Here is a 22,332-nt window from a genome sequence, read left to right as displayed (position 1 = left end):
GAGCTTGAGCATTTTCAGCCGAAAGCGCCGCGATCTTACGAGCTTGGCCTCTGGTCAATGCCTGTACTATGCCCTCTCCCAGTTTGAGCCCTCTGTCACGCAGTAACTGATTCGAACGATTCGAAAAGATGTAGGGATACTGCAGTGACAAAAATTTGGAAACTGCAGCCTCAGTCTCTAGCTCCCCGAATGGTCCACTGATTTTGACTTTGGCCATGGGCAGACATACGCTGTGTTCTTCTACAACCTGTTTTATCCATGCTACTTCTCCGGTGAAGTCCTCTACCATCACGTAAGACGGATGGACAATGTCCAGCGTGGCGGCACTGTCTCTTAGCACTCGGCATGGTTTTCCATTAACTTGCAGGTCGTGGAGATATGGACTTAAAAGTTCCATATTCTCATCCTTTTCCTCCACGTAGGAAAAAACTACGCTTGGCTTCTCGCAGTTTACAGCTATATGTCCCAGTTTGTGGCATTTGTAACAGCGAATTGGTCTAAAAGATCCGAACTTTCTTTTCTGTTCTTGTGCGGTTTCTCCGTTAAGTTTCTCCTCGCTCTTTTCTGCGGGCTTTTCCGCCATGTCTACAGGCTTCGATCGTCTAGCTTGCGCACCCTTTTTGAACGGAAATGGCTTCCGCGGTCCATTTCGACCGTCCCAGTTTCCCTCCTCGGCGTTCAACTTTCTACGGGTTGCGTACTCTTCGGCTAATTCAGCCGCCCTTTCCACAGTGTTTACATTACCTCTATCTTGCACCCACAGTTTCACAGCTTGGGGAATGGTTTTGTAAAACTGCTCTAGACACATGCATTCAATGATCATGTCTCTGCTGTCGTACGCTTCCGCGCTTTTAAGCCACTCGACTAGGTTGGCCTTTAAGCTATATGCAAACTCCGGATAGCCCTCGCTATCTTTCTTGCCTGTGCTCCTAAACCTTTGCCGAAAAGCTTCGGCTGAAAGGCGGTATTTCTTCAGGAGACTAGCCTTAACTTTCGCATAATCATATGCATCCTGCACACTCAATCTGGCGATTACTTCCGCCGCCTCACACGGCAACATAGACAGCAACCGCTGTGGCCATGTACTCGGACCGAAGTTCATCTTTTCGCAAGTCCTTTCAAAATTGCATAGGAACAAGCCTATGTCGGTCCCGACCTCAAATGGCTTTAATAGCCTGTCCATGCGGTATGATTCTGCCTCACTTGATCGACCCAGAGCTCCTTCACTTCCTTGAGACAACTCCAAACGTCTGTTTTCAAGTTCAAGTTGCATTTTTGTTATCTCGCGATCTTTATCGCGTTCCTCTCTCTCTCGTTTTTCTCTGTCTCGTTCTTCTCTTTCTTTTTCCCGTTTCTCTCTCTTTTTGAGAAGTTCCAATCCCATTTCAATATCTTGCTCACTGGCCTGATTGGAAATTAGCTCCAAGAATTCCGATTTGAGCATTTCCTTGCGTACATCTAGGCCCAGTTCCTCACCAACAATCAACAACTCGTCTCTCAGCAGTGTCCTTAACTCCATGACTGCTGCTTTACTGCCTTGATTCTGCTCTCTAAATCTAGCTAGGAAAACACAACCTAGCTAACACACAACAATCTAGCTTCCCTACTGTTCTAAACAGAACAACCACAAAATGAAGCCTAGAGAGTCAAAGCAAAAACCAAGCACTCACCACAGATACAGCACCATGTCGCAAAGTCCATCTCACCGCTGTCAGCCAGTTGTCAGGATTGGGGGCTCAATCCCTTCGTCCGTGGTCCTTTGCCAAGATTGGAGTACGGCATGAATTCGAAGGTAGCTGGCCCATGCCGTCGTCCAACTTATTTACGCTGAGATCGTTGATGAAGTGAAGAACTGCTTCTCAACGAGAACGAGGAAAAAGGGGTTTATTTACAGAAAATTAACTCAGTCTAACATGACTGTTTGAGAAAAATAGTATTAGTCCAACAGGACTGCATGAGAGAAGTGAACCAGTCTAACATGACTGCTCAAGAGAAGTGTGTCCAACAATCGCACAACCACAGTTTTTATACACTCGATCCGCTGGTCCTACGACGCGGCGGCTGTTCGTTTACACACCACCAACTCGCAGCTGCTCTGAAGACCAGTTTTCAGACACAAAGGCACACACATTCCGAAGCCCAAGCGACGGCGTTGAAGGTGGTGCCGTTCCGGAAAATCGACGCCGCTCGAGGGACGCTCGTTGTTTTGCAACATGCTGAACCGTGAGAGCGCAAAAATAAGACGTTCCCGCGGTAGCTTCTTCAGGCGTGTCAGATCAGCGCCGCGTTGAGGAACTCTGGAATCATTGTCCACACACCAAACTCGTCTTGTCACAATGTCGAAGCGGGCTGGAGGAAGGCGGCGGATTCCAGCGCAAAGGTCGCTTCTTTGAACGCCTCGCAGCTGCAGCGGCGGAGAGCGGGAGGTGCGCGTCTTGCACCCCTTGTCGTAATCGGGTGGCAAGGTGACAATCTTGTTGTGCAACCCGCCGTTCTTTACAACGCGTATAGGTGGCTGTGTCACGTTTTCGTACGCGGCGGTTCTTTGCATCCCGATGAAGCGTGGTCTCCGGCTTGCGAAACGTGTGGCTTGCGGCAATTTTCTTTTTCTTAGTTCCTTCCGTAGCCTTGCTTCTTTATCTTTCATCGCTTTCTCATTCATTCGTTATTTCTTTCTTTCTTTTCGTTCATTCGTTCTTTGTTCGCTCAGTTACTGATTCCATTCGTCCCTTTTCCCTTGCCCCTTTACGCTTGGTTTGCCGTTTCATTTATCATGTTCACTTCGTTACATTCCTCTCTCTGGGACGGCCAGTTAACTTCGCCGTATAATTTTTTTCTTTTTTTTTTAGGATTGGGCAGAGACGTTAAACGACTTGCTACGCACAGGGTTTGCATGGTATGGCACGTGGCGTTGTTGGCTCACTAGCTCACTCTCTCGCTAACTCACTGTCACGGACATTTCGAAATATTTTCGTGTTTTTTTTCTGCGCGGTACTTCGACAGGTTTGATCGCAGCAGTCTGTCACTCAGTTCCTAACTTGCTCATGAAATTAATTGGTCACTCACTCACTCACTCACTCACTCACTCACTCACTCACTCACTCACTCACTCACTCACTCACTCACTCACTCACTCACTCACTCACTCACTCACTCACTCACTCACTCACTCACTCACTCACTCACTCACTCACTCACTCTTTTTGAGAAACTATACGGAATACTCCGCTTGCCGAAGGGCGGAGATGAGCTTTCTTCACAGTCACGTGGTACACTTTTGATAATCCTTCGACAGAAGTTCGACTCCCAGAAAGCCATGCCCGGCTTTCTAGGCAATGTAGTGAATATTGCAGTTTATGAAATTCATTTTTAAAGTGTTGTCGTTTTTTTTTTCTCCTTCTTTTTCGGGCGGTACTATTTATTACTGCAGCAAATAAGAGAGGGTAAAAAAAAAAAAGCTGGTGGGAAGCCGATCGTCACATATTATGTGAAACCCGCTTATTTCTGCCACTTTTGCTATTTCCTTTTCTTCACGATAGCAGAGCAGCAGATAAAAAAAAATGAGCGGAATAGCTGATTTAGGAAGAAAGAAAGATTAAGAAAAACATCGCAACGGCAAAAAGAGAGACAGAGAGAGCTCAGAATCGGTATGTGGTCTACGACCAGAGACATTTCGGTTTGTTTTTAGTTTGTTCACCCAATGATGCGTGTTTCGTGTGTGTGTGTGTGTGTGTGTGTGTGTGTGTGTGTGCCTGTATATATATATATATATATATATATATATATATATATATATATATATATATATATATATATATATATATATATATATATATATATATATATATATATATATATATATATATATGTATATAATTTTATTTCTTGGAGGAGAGATTGCATGGTGCTGTTTAATATATCCCAGGCCTCTGCAAGTCTGCTTTATACATAATGGAACGGCGCTGAATTTTTTAGACAGCTCCTCCGGTGACTGGGGGGCCCTCCTCGGGAAAATAAAAGCGGACAGTCTTTTCCGCGCGCTTTCGCACTTTCTTCTATTTTTTTTTCTCTCTCTCTCTCTCTCTCCCGGACGAAATAAAAACGTACAAGGCGAAAAAGAGAAAATGAATCTGGAAAGGATGAAAAATGGGTTTCACCGTTCGTTTCTATGCACCCCCCCCCCCCCCTCCCACCGGCTCCCTTACTTTAGTGCTGAATGCTTTAATGGAAATATATTCCCTCTCCCCTCCAGCATCGTCTTCGTCGATTATACTTTTGCGCGGCGTTTTACCTTCTGGCGCGGTCTCGTGATCCAGATACTGAATTTCGGTTCTCGGAAACTCCTCTTGTGGCGCAGGAGTCGGTGTCGTTATAGCGCATGTGGGTCCGTCGTCGAACCACTAGGCGTGTTCTACGTTTCGCGAGTCCGTGCAGGCCGTCCAGTCTATGCCTTAGCGAGAGACGTGAAGTTTTGTCTGTTTAGATAAGTATAGTGCAAGAGTATCGTACCCATACCGCTCTTCCAAGAGCCATTCGCCTTTGGAACAATCTTCCCAACGCCATCGCTTATGAGAGCGACCAGGAAAAATTCAGGCATCTTCTAGCAACGCATTTTTTCAAACTCTACATAACCTAACGTGTTATCTTCTTCTTGGGTATCCCATTATTATTGTGCCACTGCCCCGTAAATACTGTTTTGTTATAGCCATATATTGTTCCGCTCGCTTTGTAATTCTATTGGTTATATTTTACTGTGGGAAAATTTGTTGGTCACTGACCTTTCGCGTTCAAAAGCATTCCGTTTGTCTTTTGTACAGTTTTTAACCGCACATTACAGCATGTTATAGCGCATTTCTTACACTGTATTTTTTGTATATGTATGCACATATGTGTTCTAAATATTGTATAATCTTTGAGTATACTCACCCCCCCCCCCTTACGCAAAGCCTCCAGGGGCCTGTAAGGTATGTTTAAATAAATGAATAAATGAATAAGCGTAACCTCCAAGCACGAACAGTTCTGGAACAACTCCAGCGCGTTGTTCCATCGGCAGGTTCACCTTTAATCACACAGCGCACGCACGCATACACGTGTATGTGTGATTGTCTCGCGGTGAAAACGTGCCTATGCAGCGCATGTAAGGTTCCCGTGTAATCTGTAATACGTACACATATTATGCGCATGCCGCGCGCATATAATTGCCTATACTGGGCACTATACGCAAAGTACAAGCGTATACACACATATCGTAGTCGGTATACTTTTGCCGCAGATCTGCTGTTCTCCTTCGGTGACGGCTTCGGGCATGCGCCTGTGGTACGCGTAATGAACGTAATATACATTCGTAGCCTTTCTGTTCACATACTAACGCATACAGCGTATACATTACACTCTGTGCACATATCGCTACGTTTGGACAGGTGGCCGTATTTCGCTTCTGCCTTGAGTATTCTTACGCACTATAGTATCAGTAACGCTTCATTTGGGCCTAGTTGGTACATAATTCTGAATTTAACCTTACAGCGCAAACACCTAAGACGAGTGTGTGCCGTGTCTTTCTTTTTGGGGGTCGTCTTAGGTGTTTGCGCTGTAACGTTAGGTTCAGAATTACGCAGTAATAACCGCGTTTTAAGAATCGACCTGTGTATACGGCGAACGGGTGCATATATACACGCGGACCGTTATGCCGACAAAACGGCTTAAAATATCGAATCATCGTAAACAAAATACGCCGTGACTCGCCGCTCGCTTTCGGCGTCGGTCCCTTGGCAAATCTGATTTAACGTTGCACTTTGCAATCGCGTACCACCCTGCGGCGGAAATGTTTATTTGAAAGACGCTTGGCCGGGCGTCCTCCGCATAAACCGGGCCTGCCCGACTCCATTAAATTTGGGCTCTCTCCCTAAGCAATTACGGCGGGCCGGTCGGCTGCGAAAAAAAAAAAGAGAAAAAAAAGACGTGTTGCAAGCGTTGCTCTTGAAACGAAACTATAATGTTGCTATAGTGGAGTGGCCTCTCTGCGAAGGGAGGTAATTCAATTGCTTTCTTTCGTTGTTGTTGTTGTACGCCGACGACGTCGCCGAAAATGAGTTTGGACGTCCGGCTGCGCGTTGTTTTCAGCTAGGCGCGTCCTACATGCCTGCGCGTTCCTAGATGTTCAACGTCGCGAGCGTTTAAAAGGAACCGTCAGCGTGCATTTACGGCAGGGGGGCGTGGCTTCACGCAGCGTCGACGATGTACATAGGGCCGCAGGGGGGATCTGTGTACGCGGCGTCCGATGGACTGGAGGAACGGTCCACCTGCGTCGTTTTCAATTAGCGTTTCGTTGTAGTCGTTTCTTTCTTTTTTCTTTTTTTTAGTGTATGCGTGTGTGTGTGTTCACTTTTGATAGGAAACGTCATTCAGGTTGAATTACCTCTTATCTCGGAACTTGTTTTAGGGGGATACCGGACTATGCGCCTTAGTTGTACATTGTATCTCTTTTTTGTTTTAATTCAGAACGCATTCCGGGAGTGCTTTGTGTAATAAGCCTTGTAATGCTCCGCCATTCTCCGCAGGCGTTCTTTTATACCTGCTGCTTTTCTTTTTGCAGTTTTGGAAAAGTTCATTTTTATTAGATCGCACGTGAGAGCGTTCTCCTCTCTTTTCAAATATGGATTTCTTGATGACGCGGAGCCGACACGCGTGACAAATCCCAATTTCTCGATGGTTCTTTAAAACGGTTCACTCGTTAACCTCCTAATTGTTCAGTTTTTAGTGGATGTTGCGACTGCAGTAATGCTCGCTTGCGTAAGCGATTCTAAAGCCGTCTGATATCATAACTGCGCCCACCTTATCGTAAACGGGGGTCCTACAAGATCGGCAGTTTTCTTGTTTAGACTGGGCTGGTTCGGTAGCAATTGCTTGCGCGCTGTCGTCTGAGTTCACCCACCCAGTATAGAGACATTTGCCCCTGGTGCGGCGCCAAGCCCACCTTATATCACATTACATGGGAATGCGTTCAGAATCAACAATTCCTTCAAATAAAATACCCGAGTGCGGAGCAGTGGGAGAGGGTGCTCTCCAGCAGCGACCCGAAAGTCCAGCATGGACTAGTAAGGCACGCTCGCCGAGTAGCCACCCTCAGTGGTGCCCTGGAATAGGGGCGTCGACCCTGCGCAGATGGGGAATAAGACCGTGAAGATGGCCGACAACATCTGCCACTGCTAATTTCTAACCAATTGGAGCAAATAAAGTTTTTCCTCCTCCTCCTCCTCGGCACTGCACTGAAGTCGGGTGACTGCTCCTCCTCACCTGCGGTGTTATTTCTAACACTCGAATCCCGCCATATTGTCGAGACTCTCCATCTTGTCGGCTCTGATTCGCCCGCGGAGGCTGCCGCGGCCTCTCTGATTGGCTCAGAACGCCAAAATGGCGGAATAGGGAGCGTCCAAATCCGCGCCGCCCCATAGACTGCGCCCCCTGGATAGCGGGTGCCGATCTCGAAGGCTACGCTTTTTCCGGCTGCATGTGGCGGAAGCTATTGCGAGAGCCTGGAAATGTGTCATAGACGTCGCGGCTTTGGACACCACCTATCCGATAGTGGCCAGAATAGCACCCCGGCACCTCCGTGATTCAAAGGCTAGTGCTCCTGGGTTCTAAGCATGTAACCACGGGGCGCTTGCGAAATGTTTTTATATGGAAACTGAGGGAATCAACGCATATTCGTAGTTAAATTTCTTTTTTTCTAGTGCGTATCCATGTGTAAGCAACTCGTATGCTTTCCAGAGCTATGAATATATAGCGATGTAATTCACATGCTGCGTGGGTTATGCGTTCTTTTTTTCTTTTTCTTTTGTCATGCTGCAACTCCGACTATGCTGTGTTCGCCCAAGCTTGCGCGCCGTGTTTGTCCAATGCCCGATGCCCAGTTATTGTCAAGCCACATTTTCGCCCCCCCCCTTTTTTTTTACTGTTCCTCGCATTAACGGATCTTGAAATCGGTTCGTATAATCATGACGATAATTACGATGACTGTACGTTTCTCGTATCGTGCTCGACCGTCTCTCATCTCTCGTATGTACTGCCCCCCTTACTTCGTACGTGTTTCACGTGTTTGTCGTACACTTTCTTCTCGTGCAGGGATACGGCATGGAGGACATCGAACCTGGCCCCGGAGACGACAGTGTCGTCGACGGTCACAGTCCGTTCCGACGCGCGGTCGGCGGCGGTGCGTGGCAGTTCCCCAAGTTCAGCAACTCGGTCAGTCTCGCTGCCTCGCTGTTCACTGTACTTACGTAAACTTACGTATATATCTATACGTACGTATATACGTGTGCGTACGTAAGCGTACGTAAGTGTATATACGTAAGTGTGCGTAAGTGCATATACGTACACTTACGTATCTACACTTACGTATATACGTAAGCGTGCGTAAGTGCACGTAAGTCTATATACGTACACTTACGCATATACGTACACTTATATACGTATACTACTTGGAGATGCATGCTTATCGCAAAAAGAAAGAGGAGAAACGAAGTACTTTTCAAATTTCATTACTTCTCTTGTGCGTATGTGTGTGTTTTTCCTTCCAATGAGCGCTGCAGTGAAACTGTGGCTGTATAGAAAGCTGCATAACGCTACTCGTGAAATCGTCTCTTCGGCATGCACCACGTTATGGCGTCGAGTGCGACAGTGGGGGCCGGAGCTATTTTCGGCGGCCACAACTCCGGAGCGAAGCTCGACTTCTCTCTCTCTCTCTCTCTCTCTCTCTCTCTCTAAATCTCGGCTAACACAGATCGCCATCTACGCAGGCGTGTTCGATCGTTCACGACGTCACACTTAACATTTCCTCTTTCTTCTTCGCGTCGTTAATTTCGTTCCGTTCACGCATGTTATCCTCGAATGTGGTTTCTTCCGCATGTGCAGTATGTGCGGTCTCGTCCACGTCCCTTCGGTCTCGCCTTTCGTTTCTCGACTTCACTGACACGTACGTGCATCACTACCCTGCGGGAGGTCTCTCTTGATATGACCACACAAGAAGCGCGCGTATATACCAATTTCGACGCGTACTACGTATTACACACGTCCCCCCCCATCCCCCCTTGCGAGTCCCAGCAAAACTGGCACAGCAGTGGCGAGAGAGAGAAGCGCATTGTGTCGAAGCCGTCGCAACAACGCTGCTGCGTCTGACGCGGCATCCCGCAGCGCATGGGTTTAGTAATTACAGACGAACTAGACGCGTTCGCTTATACCGGTCTCCCGAGTGGCAAAACAAGGGGCCTTCGTTAGTTCCTAATCACTTCGGGGTGCCTCCCCTCCCCCAACCTCACCCTTTACCCTCGAGAAAAAAAAATCCTCTTAGCAAGTCACTTTGCTACACCCCGGCATTCGTGTATAGTTAGTCCCACCTCTTCGGTACTTCGAGCGATGTTTGTTTTCTCAAGCCCCCCCCCCCCCCCCCCTCCTCGAAAACGTCGGCCAAGTGCACGGCCCAGGCACCACGACGCCGGAACGGAACGAACAACAAACAAACAAAGGCGCCCAAACGCACTTCCGCGTATTGCGGACATTGCTTGTGGGTTCCGGCAGCTGCTGCTGCGGTGTGGTTCTCGTTCCCGGCTGACTTACTTGCTCGAGGTTTTTTTTTCCCGCTTTATTCGTCTTCTTCTTCTTCTTCTTCTTCTTCTTCTTCTTCTTCTTCTTCTCCAGTGCTCGAATTAGTACTGGCAGTCTTAAAGAAGCGCTCGAAGGGAAACATGCATAGTTAAGCTGCGTTAGTAGAGGCCACATTTCGGGCGTTGCGAATAAGCCAGTTGTACCTTTCACAGTGCTGTAGCTTCGCAACGCCATGGCATGCCTCCTGAATCCCTCACGTGACGTCACCGACGCCGTGATTGCGCCCACAGTGCCACTGCAAAAGAAAAAAAAGAAAAGAAAGAAAATCACGTTGAATAGCAGCTTCGGTCAGTTTCTGGACTTGTATGACGTTATGGCGACCGCGGTGACGTCACGTGAGGGATTCAGGAGGCACGCCATGGCGTTGCGAGTGTTTCGTTTTATTCGTAGGCAGGCCCAGTATTTGCAAAACTTTTTTTTAGGTGCGGTTTGCTATTGGCTTTTTGTACGCCATTATGATTGGTTGCTATTTGCTGCCACGAACACTCCTATAGCACAAGTGCGTTTTTCGTGAACACGGGCCCAGAATCCCCCGGGAAAGCTCGCAGCTTTTGTGTGGTTCCACAGTTGACGACATTCTCGTGGCGACCGCGGTGACGGCGTTAGGTGACGTGCCTTCTGCACCTAGATTAAGGCGGTTGGCGAATAGAATAAAAGAGCCTTTAAATGAGAAGACGCACGCACCATTGAAACAAACTCCCTGCGAAATCTCCTGTCCCTCCCTCTTCCCTTTCCTTCTCCCCCACCCCGTTCGCTGTTTCCAACCCTAAATTGCTTGCACGCGTTTAGCTCTGAAGCAGGTATGCAGAGCGTCCAATCAGGCTTCTAGTACAGTGGCTTTGCTGGGTCTCGCAAGCGCTCTGTCTTGTCACCCGCTTGGCACCGTTCTTTCATCGTCTTTTCTGGTTCTATTCGTTTTTCTTTAGTTATTATAATTTGTCTGACGCTGCGCCAGGCGCCTTGCCTGACTCCGTTTCCTCAGTGCGCTTGCATGTGTGAGTGACAGGCGCGTCGAGGGGTAAACAAAGGCTTTTCTTGTCCACGTACCCCCCCCCCTCCTCACTCCCCTCTCCCAACACCGGTGTTTGCTGCACCGTGAAAGGGGATGCAATTGGTGTTGGGGTGGAATGAGGGACGTTGGAGGAGAGAGAGGGGGGGGCGAATTTTTTCGCGCGACGCGGCGCATCCTAAACTTGCGCAAGGATTGCCGCGTGACAGCTCCCCTGGCGCGTGCGTTTGCCGAAAACAATGCTCGCTTCCCCCGCTCGAAGGACGCCTTTTTGTTCGTCTTGTTAACGGAATTAGCCTTCGCAAAAGCGCTGACGTGCTTTGGAAGGTGTAAGCAACGCCTCGTGTGACGGGGACTTGTCGGGCTTGTGTTTCTATGTTGCCGGGGTTTAAAACACTTCCGTTAATTAAACTGTGAGGTGAGAATCAGTTTCTGATCTCGCAACTCGGAAGGTAACAATGTAAGAGGCAAAAAGAAAAGTGTTATCGGCATTCAGGTGTTCAGGTCGGAGAGGGAGAGATTTGATAACAAGGAAAATCTCAGAGGTTGGGCCCGAAACAATGGCTCCTACGCTTTTGCTCAGCGTGGAGTCAAATCCAGGGTGTTTCAGAGGGAAGGGTAAAGAATGACTACTATAACGATTGGGAAATATAAAATACTGTGCATGAGCAAAAAAAGAAAAAAAAAGAAACAAAATGGTAGCTCGTCTTACAGTCGCACATCAAGTCCGCTGTCTGTTATTAATAACAAAGCTAAAACAGCATTTTACGTGCTGTTTCAGTAGGAAATAGATCATTGCGACAGAGGGAACGGTGCTAGCCAGGCGCGTCATCAAGGCGTCCTGGCTCTTCGAAGAACGATGCCGATACGAAGTCGCAATATACCATCATTCCCATGCGTACCACAGCGCAGTATAGTGCTAGAGTTCCCTGTAGACAGTATAGTGAGGAACTCTGGCGTAGGCCCCCTACGAGCCATCATTAGGCTAACATCGGCCGACGTTGACCCTTAAAATGGCTCTGTGTGTGTGTGTGTGTGTGTGCGTGTGTGTGTGTGTGTGTGTGTGTGTGTGTGTGTGTGTGTGTGTGTGCACGAATCACGTGTACCACAGCGCCGCAGTGCCAGCTATCCCTCTAGACAGTATAGTGAGGAACTCTGGCGTAGGCCCACTATGAGCCATCATTAGGTCAACATCGGCCAACGTTGACCTTCACCACGTTTATCTATCTATCTATCTATCTATCTATCTATCTATCTATCTATCTATCTATCTATCTATCTATCTATCTATCTATCTATCTATCTATCTATCTATCTATCTATCTATCTATCTATCTATCTATCCATCTAATCTGTGCACGAATCACGTGTTCCTCTTACACCATGGTTAGCCATATCATTCTAGGGCCAACTTTAGCGAGCCTTGGCGTTTGTTGCATCGGTCCATGTCGGTCTAGTATGGCTACATCTTTTCGTGACGTGCATGCGCTGCCCCCTAGCGGCGCATGCAGCCGCGCCAACGTAGGCACGGCGTGGACCGACATTGGCACTTGGTCGAATAAGGTTCGCCCCTGCACAGGATCTGTATTAGCAGTATAGTTTCCTGTGCTATTCGGGGGCCCACTTTCGGCCTTGACGTTCGACGTGCCCCCTCTCCTCCTACGGGGCGGTGTGCTGGCGAGTCCCTCTCGAATTCCTCCTCCTCCTTCCTGGGTTATAAGTCGTATATATGCCACGAGTATCGGCGGCCACCTCCTCCTCCTCCCCCTACCGCCTCCTGTTTCACCCTATGAGAGCCCGCGCCTTTCTGGCTTCGATGTGCGTGCGTGCATGGCTGTGTAAGTGTAGCAGTTCTTCGGGCGTCGGCCGGAAATGGCGCCCGCTCGCGCGACACCGGAAGCCGAAACCGCGGGAACTACTTCCGGTCCTCTGCGACGCTCCCTCAATGCCGTGTTCTATCTCCTCTGCCTTTGTTTTATATACATTTTTTTTCCTTTCTTCTTTCCACGCTTCTTCTTCATCTTTCCCAAGGGATTCCGGAGGTTAAAGGTGACCTACTGGCCTATTTTTCTCTTCGCTCTTTCACTGTCATCCCCCTCCCCTTTTTATTTATCTCCCTCCCTCCCTCTCTCTCGTCTCACCTCCGATGACGCCCCGTACTCAATACTACGGTGCAGGCAGGGCGCGCTACGCGTGATTGACAATCGAAGCAGCTACACCGTACGCTGCAAGAGTACTTGCAGTGCTATAGTTACTTTTTTTTTTCTTTTGGTGGAGTAACTGCTTGTAGACTGTACTGGAGCTGCATCTTGAGAGTCCCTTGCTAGTATTCACCCTATTGAATAGTACAGGAACCTGCATCTTGAAAGGTTTTGGTATTACTCAGTACGGTCAATACATTAATTCCGAATGAATGAATGAATGAATGAATGAATGAATGAATGAATGAATGAATGAGCGGTGGTGCACACTTTGCTTGTACCAAGTTACGTAGCGGTGTAATCGGGGGGGGGGGTCGTTATGTTCGTACAGAGCGCACGTAGGGGTGTACAAGAAGCCTGAAACAAATATATAGACCATTGTCCATGCCTTATTGACGATGTGTGGCTATTAAAAAGAACACAAAAGTCGGGAACATATTTTATATATCTGCCGGAACGTATTGAAGCGTCCGGTACATGTTCCTCGAAATTTCTGCATCATCTGGGCAACTCCTGATTTCCGGAATTATGCGATCATTGCGAGGATTCATTTCGCATAATTGTTATGGACATAGAACAATTTTAGGTTGTGGAGATGCCGTCGACACATTTCTGGCCGCATTTTCCATGCCATTAGAAATCTATCTATCTATCTATCTATCTATCTATCTATCTATCTATCTATCTATCTATCTATCTATCTATCTATCTATCTATCTATCTATCTATCTATCTATCTATCTATCTATCTATCTATCTATCTACAGTGTATCTACAATATATCTACAGTGTATCTACAATGTATCTGCAGTGTACGTACAGTGTATGTACAGTGTATATAAAATGTACATATAATGTATCTACAATGTACATATAATGTATCTACAATGTACATACAATGTGCATACATAGTGCATACAATGTATCTACAATGTACATACAATGTATATACAATGTATCTACAATCTATCTATGTACAACGTATCTATCTATAATCTATCTAGCTAATGTATTAGACGCGAATGCAGCCTGGAAATCCTGAATTCAGTGCACTGCAGGCTGCGCGATAAGATTCTAAGTGACGCAGTGACTCTGCATGGGGGTTGATCACGTTGTCGTCCAGCGACTTCTCAAATCCGCCACTTGGAGGTTTTTTGTTCTTTCCCTGACCTGACAGGCTTGACTGATGTCTCGCGCGAAAGGGCTCGGCGCAGCGGGGGAAGCTTGTGTCGGTTGACGAGTACTGTGTGCCTCAGAGAAGAAAGGACCAGATTTCTTTTTTTTTTTTGTGATGGGGTAAGGAAACCGTGTGTTGCAATGAGGTCGGCTCGACCTTTAATTGTGACGCCTAAAAGCGAGCTTTCTGCTCTTTGCAAAGCGGCAGAGGGGTTTCCAATCTTTAATGGCAGCGAGCAATCATCAAACTTTTACAGGATATCGCCGGGCAGAAAAAAAAAGTTAAGCTGCATCTGTAAATTACCCTTCTGCAACAGCAGAACTGACACATTTACCGTGAGGTGATGGCTTGGCAAGTAAAAAAAAAATGTGGCACCTAAAGGCAATCAGCGACGCAGCCCTGAAGTTCTCGCAAAAGCCAAAGCAAGAGCTAGGCGTGACGTCATCAATTTTGACAGCATCTGCTAAGGATCCCAGACCTTAAGGTTATTTTATTGTTCGTCAATTAGGACAAAGGGCTGCATGACATTTCAAGAGAGCCGAAGAATCGACTTCAGAACTTTCCGAAAACTTTTCTAGCGTCATGACAGCGCAAGTACGCGAAAATAACATTAAAATCCGTGCCGTCACAATGTCGCGCTTCTGCTGAGAGGTCACGGAGTGACGTTCAGAGAAAGTTAGATTTGGCATTGTAACCAACTTATAACTCGCCAAGTGAGTGAAAATAAACTTCTCAGCGAATACGTTGTCGCTCCGTGCTTGCTGTGTTGCTCTGTAATCTCCCTTTAAGCGATAGGCATCGAGAATCGCGCAATGGATTGACGCAATTCCGTGCTAAATGTCGATTTTCGAGGTGTGTTCTAGTGGAGCTTGAATAAAGGAAAACGAAGAAATGTGTTAATATGGAGCTACTTCAGAAATAAGGTTTACTACGTGGTTTAAATAAAGACGGCAAATTTTTGGGAAAAAGATTCTTAGGTGCTCGCTACAGATAGATAGATAGATAGATAGATAGATAGATAGATAGATAGATAGATAGATAGATAGATAGATAGATAGATAGATAGATAGATAGATAGATAGATAGGTAGATAGATGGATAGATAGATAGATAGATAGATAGATAGATAGATAGATAGATAGATAGATAGATAGATAGATAGATAGATAGATGGATGGATGGATGATAGATAGATAGATAGATAGATAGATAGATAGATAGATAGATAGATAGATAGATAGATAGATAGATAGATAGATGGATGGATGGATGGATGATAGATAGATAGATAGATAGATAGATAGATAGATAGATAGATAGATAGATAGATAGATAGATAGATAGATAGATAGATAGATAGATAGATAGATAGATAGATAGATAGATAGATAGGTTTGCGCAATATATATTTTTACTGACTGGGTCCAATCTCAGCCGTTTGCTTAAAACGAAGTGAAGTTCTTGTTTAGCGATAAGCAGTTGGCTGATCCCGAGAAGATGCTGCCGAAATTCATTACGTCACAGCGAGCCAGTGCGAAAACTGGGAGGGGACGGCGCCACCCGTTCTACGTTCGTTCCCGCTTTTTTTTTTTTCTCTTAACGCCTTCGCTGCGGGTCATATAGTATTTTTTCTCGTATTCCCTAGATGTAATTGAACAAATGCACCATACTCAAGCCTAAGCGTGAAAGAAATTGATTTGCCCTTTCAAATGCTCCTCTAAGACACACGCCCTCTTCAGAACGTATACAAGCCTTCTTCTGTAACGCATACACCGTGCCTAGCACTGAGCTGTAAAGACCGGTAGTTTCTCGCGTGTTGATGACTCCGTCATTATGCTCTCGGTCGATTGATGGGGAGAAGGGAATGGCCGAGTAAGCGTCGAAAGAGAGCCGCGCGATCAGTTTTGGGGCCGTGAAAACGCGGATATAAATCTCTCTCGCAGAGGCGTAAAAACGCCACCGCATGCCTATACGTTTGTATGCGTGCGCGTATAGATAGATATATATGAATCCCTAACGAGCCGCGGTGCGCTTCGGCTGTGTGTCCGGCACCGCAATGGATGCCGCGAACGCGCACACACACACTCACGCACGCACACACACACACACACGCGCGCTTCAATCGCGCGAGCGTCGTTTTACGATCTTTTATTACTGCATTATAGCACACCAGGAGGCGCCACAAACAATTGCGCGCCGCCGGAGGCGCTCCCAGCGGGGAAACGGGGGCCTCCGAAAGCTGTATAACTTCTCGCTCTTCTGTAGCGAACGCGCAACGTTTTATGGACATCACGACTGGACGCGCCTGAAGAGATGCGCACGCGCGAAAAAAAAAAAAAAGGCGTGCTTGCGTTTCGGCGCGTGCGCGTCTGTCTGTGTGGTTGCTCGTTCATTAAGTGCCGTTCTGGCGCTGCTGTGGCCATTGTTTTGCCACTTTTTTTTTGACGAGCGCGTGAGTGAAAGGGGCTCGAGCTCGCTTTTCCCGTCTCGCACGCTTTGCGTAAATCACAATAGCCCACTTGCAGTAGTCATCTTGTAGCCGTCTTATGCAGGCCCACTTGTAGACGTCCTCTCACTTCTTGTTCCTCCTCCTCCTGCTTTAGTCGTAAGCTCGTGGCACGCTCTCACACGGCACGTGCGTAAGCTTTCTCGTTCGGGTTCGCTAGCCTCCCTGCGTGTCTATCTTGGCTGCAGCGAGCGGTCGTATATCATTACCGACGGCCCGCGTGCGCTTTCGACGCCGCCGCGTTTCGACAATTAAAGTCAAAGTCGTTTGTTTTTTTTTTGTTTACCTTCGTTCGCACCGGCCGTTTTGATTGCTTCCGCTCATCAGACGGCGGCGCCTCCCCCCCCCCCTCTTGCCTATTAGCTTCGCGCCCTCTGCTACCATCTTGACCCTCGCCGTCTTGCTTCTATAAGTGCGTGTGGGTGAGCCCTTCTCGACTGCTTCTCGTCGCGCTGTATTGTTGTCGTTATTTATTTGTTTCTTTCTTTTAAGGCGGACGTATAGTTGCGGCAGGCGCCGCTGGTGGCGTGGTGCTATGAGTCGCTGTTGAGCCGCCGCTCATCCTAGAAATTTAGGTTTTTTCTTTGAGTAATTATAGAGTTGGCGAAGGAGTCTCAGGAGCGCAGTTCTTTGTTATTCAACTCTTATTTCTTTCTCTCTCTACGGCTGAGCATTCTCGGCATTTCGTATTGAGGATTGCGATGACTTTGACGTAGCGCTGCGTAGTTTAGCGACTTTGCTCAATGACAAACCAAACGATTCGATTCGAACGTCGGAAACGAATGTGAAAATCGGCGAATCGAAAATTTCTTGTCAGTATACAACTTTCAAAGACTCTGGGCGGATCGAAATGGAACAGATGTCCAGTAGCTTCTGTGGCGTTGCAACAGCCGATGCTGCCCATATCCGTCTTTCCGATCGTCCGACAGATCTGACGGTGTTTGACGCACCCGCGTGTTTACCACTCTACAATAGAGAGTTTTAGTTTAGCGGACGCAAGCGGCTTGCGTACCCAAGAACTAGGGGCCACGGTACTGCGCATGCGCAGTGTAATCGCCCTAGTTCTTGGGTACTCAAGCCGCTTACGTCCCCTAAACTAAAACTCTCTAATGTCGAAGTTTCGCATCCCCACTCGGCATTGAAAGAGAGGCGGTGGCCGGGATGACGAGAGGGACGGAAAACAGCTTGCGAGACAGTGGACCGCGTACACATCTCTGCAGTTTGTTGCTAGGGCAAGGCCGAGAAGAGCTCGCGACGATTTCTCGCCTGCGTTGGTTTTCGAAACCCCCCCTCGACTTCTTCATTCTCTCTCTCACTCTCTCTCGTGCCATACCGGTCTCTCTCTCCTTCTTCCCATTAACCGTCACGTGGCCCGCTCCATCTTCTTCGCCCCTTGGCGCGACACGCAGCAAATTCGCCCGCGCATGCGCCGTGCGGGGCTTCTTCTCGGCGTTGACAGTGACAGCGTGCGCGGTTCCCTGGTGTCCGGATGCTCGCTGCCGGCGGGCCACAGAGCACGAGCTGCCGCTCGGGGGCGGAAAGCAATTACGCCGAATGAGGCCCCCTCTCGGCACATCTTGCGCAAGTCTATTAAAAGACTCGCGGGGCCCGCAGAAGAAGCGAAGGGGAAGCGATATTGCGCTACGCCGGGGCTCCTCGTATGTGTGCGTATAGCTATAAGCGGAGCCGCCTCTTCCATGTCCGCCGATACGGGCCTCTCGCTAAGCCACGTGTAGCAGTGGCAGGCCTGCAGCCGCGGAAGTCTGTCTGGCTTCACTGAATTCGCGGTTGGGCTTGTGTGGGCAAACCGACCAAACGTTTAGGCGCTTCGTGTGCGAAAGTTAGGCTTAATCGGGTTCGTCATAACGGGAGTTCGCTGTATACATCCCTGCCCAAGGTGTCACACTGCGTACGCCGCGCTTAGAGTGGTGTCTCACAATTCTGATTTAGGCGTGGGAAAATTTTGCGTCCGGCTTTTTGTACGCCTTTCTTGATAAAGTCACTGTCGACACCATAGGTAACGGTGGGAAGCTTCAAATCCTCGAGAGCACCGGGTATTATTAATTACCGCACCTTTTGTACGATCCGTTGGAAACGCGCGTCTAGCTTCCCGGACGGGAAAGAGACTCAACACGTCACATAAAGCGGAGGCAGGGGGGGAGGGGGGGGTGTATGTTGGAGGCCATACGAAACTACCGCGTAGTCGAAAGTTGCCAGACTGGCTCCTCCCATTTGTTTTCTTCTCTTCTGAAAGCTCAGGGGGGACGCGTTCTCCCTAGACTTACTGTATCGGCTATCGTTAGGGAGCTCCCTCAAGGGAGCCTCTAGAGCAACTCGAGTGAGATTATGGCCCTATAGAGAGCCTATAGAGCAACTAGGGAGAGCGTGGCGCTATAGAGAGCCTACACAACAACTCTATGGAGAGTAGGACCTTATATAGAGAGGCTATACAGCAACTCTGGGGTATGTTGGAGGCCATACGAAGCTACCGCGTCGTCGAAAGTTGCCAGACTGGCTCCTCCCATTTGTTTTCTTCTCTTCTGAAAGCTCAGGGGCGACGCGTTCTCCCTAGACTTACGGTATCGGCCATCGTTAGGGAGATCCCTAAAGGGAGCCTCTAGAGCAACTCTAGGGAGAGTGCGTCCCTATAGAGAGCCTATGCAGCAACTCTAGGAAGAACATGGCCCTATAGAGAGCTTATAGAGCAACTCTAGGGAGAGCACGGCCCTATAGAGAGCCTATAGAGCAACTCTAGGGAGAGCGTGGCCTTATAGAGAGCTTATACAGCAATTAGGGAGAGTGCGGCCCTATAGAGAGCCTATACAGCAACTTTATGGAGAGCAGGACCCTATATAGAGCCTATACAGCAATTAGGGAGAGTGCGGCCCTATAGAGAGCCTATACAGCAACTTTATGGAGAGCAGAACCCTATAGAGAGCCTATACAGCAATTAGGGAGAGTGCGGCCCTATAGAGAGCCTATACAGCAACTTTATGGAGAGCAGAACCCTAGAGAGAGCCTATACAGCAACTTTAGCTATCCACTCTTGTCCCGGCGAGTGTTGAATGGACTCTGCGTTTGGCGGCACAGCCATAGTGCTCGTGTGGTGGCAAGGGCACGGCCTCAGAGATCGGCGGCGTTCCCCGAATAATCTCGAAGGCCATGGGCAGTGGTATCTGGTACCACGAGATCGCCGCAGCAGGTTTCCGTAAAATGATGGGTCGCTTCTTTTTTTCGCGTATGAAGTCACGCAGCTGCTGGCCTGCGTTTTGAACTTGCCGCACTAAACGGTGACGTAATTTAATTGTAGCACTCTCGGGGAATTGAGGCCTCGTCGCGTAATTACTGGGTCGTGGGCTATCCAATAAAACAATACAAAACGGGAAACGTATTCGTTTGTCTCTGATGCTGTAATGCAAACCCCATAATTGTGTTTGTCATCTATTTGGATGAAGTTGCAGCTGTGGATAGTTCAACAAAACAACTACAAATGATTGCTATACTAATCACGCTTTAACTCAAGGAACATCTCGTTGTTTTCTTTGCGCAAATGCAATCTCCTTGGTCAGGAAATAAGGGGAACATATTTCTTTTTGAGTTTTTCGTAGTGTGTAACTGCGCTCGGGCATTATAGGCATATTCGAAAGCATATAGCGAAAGCTAGCCTACCGGACGTTATTCTGGTTAACCTCCCTGATTTCTGCTTTTCTCTTTCCTCCTCCGCATATAGCGAAAAGAAGCGTCTGTAAGATGAGAGAACAACCTGCAAAACGCCTATCTGGATTCGTTTCTCAAGGGTGCGGTGGTTCGAAGGTGTGGTCTCTCGTTATGAGACGCCCGGTGTTCAGTGCGAAGAGGGAGCGAGTCGAGGAACATGGGGTGGGGGGAGCGTGCGTCGCCTACCGAGAGGAACAGTGAAAACGTGCCATTGTTTTGACGTCGGAGTGAGCCTGCCCGGAGAAAGAGGCGCGGTGCGACGAATAAATTGGCCTTTTCCGAGACAGCGAGTCCAGCGCTGCTAATCATTTTGAGACGAGGAGCTTAATGAGGACCAAGATTGGTCCTTTTCGCGCGCCCGACACTTAAACGCGTCCTTAAGGATGTCACTTCGCGCCTGAGGTGACTTTATTTCGCGTGTCGGCCCCACCGGTAGGGGTCTTTAAGATCACCTCGCTCCCACTCCTGCTGTTGCAGGTCCTTACCCGGAGGGAGAGGGGCAGTGGAAGCGATGCGAACGTAGCCGCGCGAGGCCAACGGTGGCATTGTGTTGGGCCACGCATGTGAAATATATACGTAATGTTGACCCAACGTTGGGCAAACATCGGCTCGGATTTCCGTGCTCAGCCTGGACACAAGTCGGCGGAGCTCTTTGGCGCTGTGTGGGCACCTTCGTTTGCTCTAATGCTGTCCGCGGAGAATTCCGTGAAGCCAGTGTGGGGTAAGCAACGTGTAATGTAGGTTACTGGGTCCCACGGAACTTTTAATTCTAGAGACTACTGTCGCATTCTCAGCCTGCTCATGGCTAGCACTCGTTCTCCAATCTGTTCAACGGGCTTCCAAGGAAACACGCAACGTCGGCCCAATAACGCAGTCAAGACGGCAATTCGTGGGTCTGCGACAACCCAGTTTTGCGAACGGTGGTACAATAACGAAAAAAAAAAATCATGGGGTTTTACGTGCCAAAACCACTTTCTGATTATGAGGCACGCCGTAGTGGAGGACTCCGGAAATTTCGACCACCTGGGGTTCTTTAACGTGCACCTAAATCTAAGCACACGGGTGTTTTCGCATTTCGCCCCCATCGAAATGCGGCCGCCATGGCCGGGATTCGATCCCGCGACCTCGTGCTCAGCAGCCCAACACCATAGCCACTGAGCAACCACGGCGGGTCAATAACGGAAGGGCGATTACTTAGGAGTTTTTGAAACGGTAGCCTTGCCCTCCCACTCGATAGCCAGTGTAGAGAGAGAGAGAGAAAATAATGCAGAGAAAGGCAGGGAGGTTAACCAGAGGTAGTTCCGGTTGGCCACTGTATAGGACGCAGTCATGCGTACATGACAATATCCAATGACAATGGCAATATTGGCCCGTCCAATCACTCGCTGTGGAAAATGTTGGTACTTCGTCGGCATAGGCCGGAAGCATATCGGTTGCACTCGACTTGCCTCTCTGTTTTCTGTGTGCATTTTTCAGGCATGAAATTGAAATCGCAGCGTACGCGGAAACGGATCACAGGCTCGCTCACATGCGGGAACATTTGTTTGGCTATCTTTATATATATTTTTAATATCTTTGCCTTTATTCGAACTCTCACCTGTTCGTATGCGCAATGTTTCCAGCGTCTCGTATTCCCCGAGCAAACCTCGGCAAGCGAGGCTGCATACTACACGCCATCATTGAAAGCGTCGCTCTTATTCAATCCATTACGCGCTCGATCGCATCGAGAACCACACGAATGCAGTAGCAACACGTGTTACGTCATCGAAAGTACGTGTTATTGAGGCTTCGCTGCTTCGTGTCCCGTCGACCGGCGGTCATTCTCATTTATTTCGCGTCCGCCGCAGGAACCATTCTTACAACACCGGCAGCCACCCCAGGCCACGTTACCACACGGCGCCTGGAACTATACTGTTTACGTATTCAAGCATCTATACGCGTGTATTGCGAAACACAACGTGCCCGCCCGCCCGCGTCTCACTCTTACGTACGAAATGATTTCCGTTCGGACAAACGAGTGTCTCGTCTCTTTTTTTTTTGTTGTTACGCGCGGTGTGTTGTC

The 22,332-nt window shown here is 48.4% G+C and overlaps 1 protein-coding gene across 6 annotated transcripts in view; it reads left to right on the top strand.

Annotated features, from left to right (window-relative positions):
• LOC135896389 (homeobox protein Meis1-like) overlaps nucleotides 1–22,332 on the top strand; it is a 441,556-nt gene that overhangs the window by 154,310 nt on the left and 264,914 nt on the right. For all 6 annotated transcript variants that reach the window (XM_070521828.1, XM_070521829.1, XM_070521826.1 and 3 more), the window contains one exon: nucleotides 8,122–8,241. In XM_070521828.1, the coding sequence (XP_070377929.1) occupies nucleotides 8,122–8,241 (120 nt within the window). The remainder of the gene's footprint in view (nucleotides 1–8,121; nucleotides 8,242–22,332) is intronic.

This window comes from Dermacentor albipictus, chromosome 7, assembly GCF_038994185.2.
Source record: "Dermacentor albipictus isolate Rhodes 1998 colony chromosome 7, USDA_Dalb.pri_finalv2, whole genome shotgun sequence".
NCBI lineage: Eukaryota > Metazoa > Arthropoda > Arachnida > Ixodida > Ixodidae > Dermacentor > Dermacentor albipictus.
The sequence above is the reverse complement of the archived record's forward strand: the minus strand, read 5'-3'. Positions and strand labels throughout refer to the sequence as shown.